The following is a 9,371-nucleotide window of genomic DNA, read 5'->3' as shown; positions in this document are numbered from 1 at the left end:
GGAGGAAGTCTTCACTCTACAGCTCAGAGTGACAGCATCCCCCTCCATCACTGGAAGGACAGGACTCTCCAGGATCACAGAACCAGCTGAACAACATTACAAAATGTTCAGAAGCAGAAATGCATTGAACAGTATACTTTAGGAGTGCAGAATGAGGGACTTTAACATTTCTGTCATTGACATATTGTGGTCTTAAAGTCGAAATACAATCTACTTACCAGTGACAGTGATGTTGACAGTGTTGCTCCTCTCTCCTCCTCCGCCTTCACACCAGTATTCTCCACTGTCTGATTTAAAGGCATAGTCAATGGTGCAGTTCACTGTTGACGTCAGTGTACCTTTTGAACATTTTGGAACAAAGTCCTTGATGTTCCTCACTTTCCATCCAGCTGGGACATTAAACCCCTCACAGGTAAACTGGACGGACTCGTATTCAAAGAGCTGCAGTCTGGTTGGAACAATACGGAAATCTCCATCTGACACGGAGAGACAGAACAAGAGTTGCAAAACGACTGAGCTTAGATAACAAAATATATGGACATAGGAACGGTGAGTTAACTGGTGCTCTAAATAATTGAAAATAATTTAGATCGATTTCAATGGTATCGCTGTGTTAGGGTTTGATAAAACTGGCTTGAGCATTAGCGTTAAGGTTTAAGTGACACTTGATTAACTAAGTGCTACTTACCAAATGTCTGAGGATAACTTTTCAGAACATGTGCAACCAGCAACATCAAAATGTTCATCACTGGAGAGACAAAAAACAAATTTGTATGGTCATATCTTGCACAGAGTCATGATAAACACATCTTTTCATCTTTAAATCCCTTATTGGACTTTCACAATATATATTGTATATGCTTCACCTAACCACGGGACCACATAAAACTCACTGATAGCACTGTGTTATGCTTCAAGTCTTCCATCAGAGTTTGTGCACCAAAAACATGGAATTATCAAAACATATTCTCAAGATCAACACTCTCACTACCCTTCTCTACCCCATTAATGCTGTCATCATTTGTATTTTTATTTTGTTTACTGTATTCATATAGAGTAATAAGACATGGGTGAAAAAGACAAAATTAGTACTCACACAGTCTGATGCAGAGAGCTGTAACCTCCATCGTGTCTCGCTGCTGACTGAGCGTCAGACTGAATCAAAGCTAAAAACAGTACAGTGTAGCCGAGAACTTCCTCTTCCTGTGTAGTTCATTGCAGGTGTTAGCTGCAGTGTTACAAACACTTCTGTTAGATAGATGCACTCTAGAACAATAATCGAATCGTTGATTTGGGCACAAAACAGTAGCACTTAGAAACAAAAACTGCATCAGCAACATGGCACAGGAAGCAAGATGCAGGAAATCTGGGTTGTCTATAGCCCTGCTACCGCCATGCTGGTCCTTTTAGGTTGGTTGGGCCCAGCTGTCTTTTGAGCTAAATGCTAACTTCAATATGCTAACATATTCACAGTGACAATGGTAACATGCTGAAGTTCAGCAGGCATAATATTTATATGATGTTTGATGGGGATGACGGATAATTGTGCAGGCATCTGGGTGTGAAATATTGGAGAAACCAAAACAAACCAAATATTCACTCATCAGATCGTCGATGAGGAAAGAGAAAAGAGCCAGTCTAATTTGAATAGGTCAAGAAGAGTCAAGTATCTTCCTATTGGAACTCTATTTGTCTGACGTTGATGGTGTGAACATGAATAAGGTCTATTCTGCCCCCTGCAGTCCTGTCCTCTACAGTACAGGACCTTATGTCCTGTACTGTAGAGTCATGGCTGCTGTTTAATTGGCTACAGGTCTTATTATGTGTAGTGTCTTATAATGGTGGTTATCAGTTACCTGGCAACAGGATCAAAGGTCAGACTCTTTTTATACATTTTATATGTAACACATTAACAAAGACACTGACAGCAAATTTCAGGGGAACTAAAGTCTACAGCACATACATTCACACATGTATTATAGTAAATCAATGCTCACTTCATTTAGCAGCTTGAAAAGTTTTTTTTAAAACTGTGGAGCAATAAGTTATTCTTTGTTAACCACAAAATATATATATATATATTCAAAAAATAAAAAAGTATAAATTAAGGGGTTCCCTAAATAGTTGTAAGTCTGGGTATAAGGACAACAAAAAACACAAAACTATTAATACTGACGTGCCTCAACCTTTTTTACAGCAGCTCTTAATGACGTGAATCTAATAGGCTAAACATAGACTGCAGATAAGACAGACCAGGCACAGTGCGCTTGATTCATGGACTTTGACCGCCTGCAGCTCACTAGCTGAGAAAGCATTCAAAAGGTAAGAATCGCTTCCAAACTTTCACATTTTTAAACTTTTCCTGCTGTGATTTGACTTTTGATTTAGTAATGATTTTTTATTTTATATATTTTATATTTATAAATGTTACTTTTTGGAATGAAAACATGTTTGCCGCCACTTATGGTCCTCTATTGAACATGACTCATATTTCACCCCTGCCTGAGCAGGCTGACTTGCAAAAATTATTTTAAGTTTTTTAAGGCAATGTGGGAAGGACCAGAATCTCTGTTGTTTTAAGAGACCAATATGTTGGAGAATGTTTAAAAAAATGCACACAAGATCCATTATAGGGATTTATTCTGTGGTTTATTTTGATTTTCAGCCCTTCATGATGTCTTGCCAGGGAGCCAGACTAACGTGCAAATCTGCACTCAGTGTTTTCAGCATTTTGATTTTCCATCAAGCTGTTGCCTTCCTTCTCCTAGCACACTCTCATGGAGGTAATGTATACATAAATATGATGATAAAAGATCATTACTGTATAATGTACTGTGTTATAAAACCTTACAAATACTAGGGTGAACAAAACAAACGCCTCCTATTACCCCAGTACGTTTTAATGAACACCTCCCTGAAAGTGACCATTGTATGCGATTGCATTAGATACAGGTATGCCAATTGAAGTGGTCAGAGTGTATGTAAAAATGATCACTATAAATGTTATTAAATAGACTATCACAATTGCTCAGTCAGAGCAGATGATAATATCTGAGGTCATTTGGATTTTAATGGATACTAACACTGCCTTTTGAATTTAAATGGCATATGGCCAATTTGCAATCTATACAGAAAACCAGATTCTGTTTCTGACAAATACTAAATGTTTGCGGCTATTTCATACCAACCACATAGCTGTCTGTTGTATATCATTGTTTAGTTAACACTATGGAATCTCCCCTAAATAACTTGTGTTGGCAATGATATTTCTTATCAGGGGTTTTCCTGTACTTTTACAAACTTACTCTTGTTTTCAATTTTACATTAGGGTTTTTACGGATACTAACATTGCCTTTAGACTTTGTAGGGTCAGTGCCCACCAGATCACATACCGCTTCCTACTACATTAAAGATTTGCTGAGCAGTGTCCCATTATATGTCCCACAATATTTCTGTGTCACAGACATTTCCCAAAGGCAGAGCGGCCTTGAAAGCAAAAATACTCTCACCTGTGGCAGTGGGGGTGCCACGCTCTCACTGTGCAGATAAGCGCAGTTGTCAAACTGAAAGTGAAAATGTCTCTTTTGTTTATGACTGATAGCGTTGGTTTGACTTTGGTGAGGTAGATAACTTATTGACCTAGATAACGTCTGGGTTGTATTTTTGTGTTGAGGGCAGTACAGACCCAAGTTTATCATTAACTTGCTCCTGTGTGTTGCTTTGCAGAATTTATTGAAATGATTACGTGTTGCTGGTATACTTTTTAAATATGGTGTTAGTCCAGTGTTAAGTGCATGCATTTATTATTGGTTGGATTGGATTGAGATGTATTTTTAGCCATGCTACCAGCATACCTCAAGGGATGCAATGTCAGACAGCAATCCAAACTGAAATATCTAAAAACAGCTATGGGATTGATTACATTCGGTACAGATACTCACAATGTCCAAAGGATGAATCCTGTTGATTTTGGTGATCCTCTGACCTTTCTTGTAGTGCCGCCTAGTTGGTCCGAGTTTTCACTTATATTTTAATGATTTTGGTATTCCCCTGACTTTAGCACCACCATCAGGTCAAAATATTAATTATTCCCAAACAAAACTAATGAGATTCCCATCTGAGGCTGTTCGCATTTAGCCCAAGGCGCATGGTAAACAGTGTGTCTTCTTCTTTCTTCTATTCTTGTTCTGTCTTTCTTCACCCCAGAAAAATATCACGTTTTAAACAGATGCTTGGAAAAAGAAGCAGCTTTAACATGTGCTTCAAATTCCATTTCCAATCAAACTGTAGAAAAACAATGTGCTGCTCTCAGCAATCTTTGGCGGGCCTGTTGTTTTTGAGTGTAGTCAAGTTAGTCAAGTTTAGTCAAATCAAAACAGTTTTTCTTCCTCAGGTCAGTCTCAGGAGATTGGTCGACCTCAGCCAATAGTGGCAATGGTGGGGGATGACATCACTTTGCCATGCCATGTGAAACCTGACAGGGACACAGTTGACATGTTACTGGAGTGGTCGAGACCTGATATTAACCCCAGATTTGTCCATTTGAGGCGGTCTGGGAAAGACCATCTATTTGATCAAAATCCATCCTACAAGGGAAGAACATCAGTGTCCATCAACAGGCTGAAACTGGGAGACATTTCACTGAAACTGTCCAAAGTGAAACTCTCTGATGATGGAACATACAGATGCTACATGCCAGAATTAAATTTAGACTCTAATATTCAGCTTCTTGTTGGTAAGTGAACATTAAAGCATGTTTTTTAGAACATATGTTTTATATGTTTCATAATTTTTAGGAGATTAATTGTATAAAACACATTTGTTTGTTTGTCTTGTTTTGTGCATGGATAACTGTATAATAAACTTATGCTAATTATTGTATGGCTTTGCTCTTGCTTGTTATTAGGTGTTGAGATTGGCATAAACATTGTCAGCAGTGGAGTGCTAGAATGTAAGTCTAAAGGCTGGTATCTGGTAGAAGAGACACAGCAACAACTTCACCTGTAGAGTCCAACAGAAGGACATCAACCAGACCAGAGAGACACACATCTATGTTCCAGGTTGATACTTGATTTATGTATAATATGAAAACTCATTGCTCCAAAAAGCTGATACTCAGTTTAAATGTTTTCTTTGTTTTATCATTTCAGATGATTTTATGGACTCATCTAGTTCATCTGCTCATACCATCATTGGTTTGTTTGTTGGCATCATGTTCATTCTTGCAGTTGTCTTTGTTGTGTGGAAATGGAGACAAAACAAAATCAGTAAGTCAATATAAGTCTGCTATTATAATACTTACTTACACATATTTACAACACAACTATTGGTATTTTGGTTAAAAATTGATTTGAATTCTACATGTTGTACGATAAATATGCATAGCGATCACCCTCCACTGGTTAAGGCCAACCTATCGCATTAGAATTTTGCTATTAGCTGACGTGTGGTGGCAGCTTCCATCACCAACCCACCCCACCAACATATCAACTCTGCAGACTGTGGCCTGCTGCATAGCCATTGGCCTCTTGTGTCACACATGTGTGTACGAAGCTAGCAGAGTTTCTAAGTAGGGATGACCCAATCAAGTTATGTTTAGCTCATTAAAGTTACTAAAATAAATCCAATATACTTGACAATTTAATAAATCTTTTTTGCATCAAGAAGAAATGTATGCATTTAAGCTTATAATGCTTTGTGAGTAAAGACTGTTGATATAAAACAAAAGATCCGATACTGATCAGTTAAGAAATGCCCTGCTCCGCACCAATACCGATTGTTGAGATCGAAATGACATCCCTAGTCAGAATAAACACATGGAGTTCATTTTTTAAATATTTAAAATCCTGCGTTATTTACAATATGTTTACTAGCTTGCAGTCTTCCTCTCCCATGCCTTTACTGATGCTTTTCAGCATTACTTGGCATGTTACCGCCACCTGTTGATTGGTGGGATAGTGTGACACCACTGGCAGGTCCATGTATTGCGTCACCGTCATGTACATGTTCCTATTGCATGTAAACAAGATAAACTCAACAGGGACAATCTTATAGAAAAAACAGCTCAAGAGTGGCACACATTGTTTTTTATTTATTTTGTCAATCCAGTATCCATTAATTAATGTATTTATTAATATCAGGATATTTTTGCATCATAGATATTTTTGTGCTGGTATCAGTTTTAAATCATCATGGTAAAAATTAAATACTGTTTACTGTTTGTGCACACAGAGATTGTGGATGAAGAAACAGCAAGACAAAGAGTGATGAAGAGCAATGAGTCAGAACAGCATTGTTTGATGAAAGGAAAAACAGACAGAGAGAACGTGACAGCAGAAAGAGAAACAATGAAGAGTCAGAACAAGGCAGAAGGAGGAAATAAGACTTCCTTAGGTGTAGAAACAGCACTTCTATGTCCAAAAGAAGAGGAAACACAGCAAGAGAAGAACAATACAGAAAGCAAAATTAACAATATTATCACCCAAAGAAAGGGGAGCATGGAGAAACAATCAGATGCAGGGACAGGGACAGGGTCACTATTTGTAGGGGGCAGTGGAAAACAGCAACATGAGGTCCAGAAAGGTGAAGACACAATAAAGGATTTGGACAAGAGAGAGAAAGAGCCTAAATCGATGACAGAAGACATACAAAATCCAAATCCAGCAGAAAGACAAAGACACCAAGAGAAATCAGAGAATAATACAATAAATGGAGGAGAGGGAACAAAGTCTGTAAATTGTGAAACAGGTCCAGGTCAGATGGATGGAGAAGGACAACAACTGCAGACAGAAGGGGAAGCATCGACAGATCTTGGCAAGGAAGAGAAGCAGGAGGAGGCACAAGTAATTATTTGTACAACAAAGAGAAAGAGGCCAATTCAACGAGTGGAAAAACAGAAGATCCAGGAGTAAGAAACACACCAGAAAATACAGAAGACCAAACACCACCCACAAATAACGAGCCAGCAGCTCAGAGTCTAACTGAAGCAGAGACACAACGGAAAGATCCCACAGGAGGAGGGACAGAGAATAAATTCAACCAGTCAGAAGGACAGACAGAGAGGAGCCTGACAAATGGAGACACTCAATGTCCAGAGGGAGGAAGACACCTCCTGAAGAACAGTGACAGTGGAGATGGAGGGGTGGGCACAGTTCAGTTTCCGGTGGATGAATCAACAGATCAGTCCCCAGCTAGAACAGTACCGAGTGATTTTGAAAAGAAAGATAAAGGCAGCAAGCCAGCAGATCAGAGTCCAACTGAAGGAGAACGACAGCGAAATGAGATTCAGATGAAGAGCCAAAACAAAGCTGAGGATGAAGTCAGTATTGTGAGCAATGAAGCAGAACCTCCAGGTACAAAACACGTGGAGGAACACAAACAGCCACAGAAGAATGAGGACACGAGAAATGGAGAAGAAATATCAAATATTATAAACACTGAAACAGCAGCTCAGGGTCAGCAGACAGTCGGGGCTGTAGAAGAAGCAGAGGCTAAGCTTGATCAACTAAAACCTACAAATGATAAAGGAGAAGATCAGAGTAAAAACATTGAAAGTGAAGACACAGTGGACATCTGTACATAGCACGAAACAACAAGGAGAGAAAATCAAGAGCTTCAAGAACAGAAAAAAAACTTCACTTGAAAAAAGAAAGGACATAAATCGTGTAAAGATTATAACACTTAACATAAAAAACAGAAACCTACAAATAACAAAATAATATTTGTTTATTTGTCACAAATGTGTCCTGCTCTTTATTTAATTTCCACATCGGTTTTATATTTGCTGCGTATACTGTTTATAATTGTGAATGAATAGAATCTTATCTGGGACTTTTTTATAATCTGGGATTTGGTAATGTTTAGTTGTCTGAGTAGCATAGTGTAAGTAAAGATTTTTAGCTTTAGTTGGTTTTAGCTTTTCAGCATATTAGAATTTTTGTATTTGTAATTGTATTTTTATTATCTGTTTTTATATTCTGTATTAGTATTTTTTATATAAAGGTTTTTTTCCACCTCTTCTTTAAATAAATCCTCCTATATGGTATTCATGAAATAAACCCAGAGATCTCTGTCCGTCTAGCATTTTTTCCCTCCTTATTTTAAAACCAAAAGCAAATTATCTGCCATTTTAAAAATGTCCATACCAATGACTCCCATTAATATTTGAGGACTATATAGTAGATACTGATGGGTTACTTGTGAACAATCTTTAAGATATTGTTCTAATGAAGCTCTGTGAACCACTTTCTACTTAAATTGTTTCTGGTTAACTCTGAATTTGTTGCTTCAGCAAAAAAATACTTATGAATGACTAATTTAACTAACATTCGGTAATACATTATACTGAGAAGTTACAACATGGTCCCTCATTACTTCATGGTTATCTGACCTTCACTGACCTTTTCATTTGTATTATAGTTCATTAATAACAAACCAGAGACAACAGGATTAGATAAAAAAGTGTTTAATAATAATATTCAGACCACATGTCATATACATTCATATTGTGAACTCTACTACTACTCATGTCTTACTGTAATACACACATTTCCTATCTATGAACATTTAATTTATGAACAATCAAAAGTGACACAGTGATGCACTGTTCATGAACTGTAGAAACAGTTTGGAAGTATTCACACATGGAACTGGATCAGTTCTTGGCCCTGAGAAAGCATTTTTAAGCTGCCATATACAAACTGTATATTCTCTTCTGACATGCTGAATTTCAGTCTTTTCACTAGTCAGTGTTGTACATAAACTCTACTGATGGCAGCAAAAGCAGCTATGAGATCTTTAATAAATGTTAATGGAACCTATTGTCTAAAGAATTACCGCATGAAGTGTTTTTTTATTGGTGCAATTTAACATAGATAGTAGTATCTCTGATGTCCTGGATAGATGTCCATGAATAACTCATAACATATAATATATGCCGAAACAGTCTGTTGTATTATTCAGCATCTCTGTGTCTGTATTTACCTTTAGGTTGTAGCCTTGTCTGCGTTTCATATGTTATTCCTGATACAGTCACTCTCTGTTCAGTGCCTGTATGCTAATAAAAGCCTCCATGTGTAGGTTGCGACTGAGTGTAGAGGGTGTAATGTAACTGCAGTTCTAAATTCATTTACAGCGACGACAACACCACACACAAAACCACAAAAGATTAACTAAAAGGGAGATGGCCAAAGTAACAGCCAAACCAGTGACAGTAGCAGCACTGGAATCGAAAAATGTATCTGAAATGAAAAAGAAAAAAGATAAAATCTGACATGTTTACAACATTTAACCTCACTGGATTGAAAACTGTGAACAAACCTTACATTTATAACACGTTTACCTTGAACATAGATGTGTGTCTCTCTGGTCTG

The 9,371-nt window shown here is 37.6% G+C and overlaps 2 protein-coding genes across 2 annotated transcripts in view; one reads left to right on the top strand and one right to left on the bottom strand.

The window, feature by feature from the left end:
- The window catches only part of LOC118337936 (low affinity immunoglobulin gamma Fc region receptor II-c-like), a 3,174-nt gene extending 2,047 nt beyond the window's left edge, over window positions 1-1,127 (bottom strand). Inside the window, exons 1-4 of the mRNA XM_035675099.1 lie at window positions 1,097-1,127; window positions 689-748; window positions 219-476; window positions 16-86 (exon numbers count right to left, since the gene is read on the bottom strand). Coding sequence (XP_035530992.1) covers window positions 16-86; window positions 219-476; window positions 689-748; window positions 1,097-1,127 — 420 coding nt within the window. The remainder of the gene's footprint in view (window positions 1-15; window positions 87-218; window positions 477-688; window positions 749-1,096) is intronic.
- Window positions 1,128-4,328: 3,201 nt separating this feature from the next.
- On the top strand, window positions 4,329-5,056 carry LOC118338064 (myelin-oligodendrocyte glycoprotein-like). The gene is made up of 2 exons (XM_035675238.1): window positions 4,329-4,735; window positions 4,907-5,056. Exons 1-2 carry the CDS (start codon window positions 4,435-4,437, stop codon window positions 5,005-5,007), a joined length of 402 nt encoding a protein of 133 aa, XP_035531131.1. The 5' UTR covers window positions 4,329-4,434; the 3' UTR covers window positions 5,008-5,056.
- The last annotated feature ends 4,315 nt before the right edge of the window (window positions 5,057-9,371 follow it).

This window comes from Morone saxatilis, unplaced genomic scaffold, assembly GCF_004916995.1.
Source record: "Morone saxatilis isolate NCDOM2014 unplaced genomic scaffold, NCSU_SB_2.0 Contig4, whole genome shotgun sequence".
Lineage (NCBI taxonomy): Eukaryota > Metazoa > Chordata > Actinopteri > Moronidae > Morone > Morone saxatilis.
Note: the sequence above shows the minus strand (reverse complement) of the source record. Positions and strands in the feature narration are given on the sequence as shown.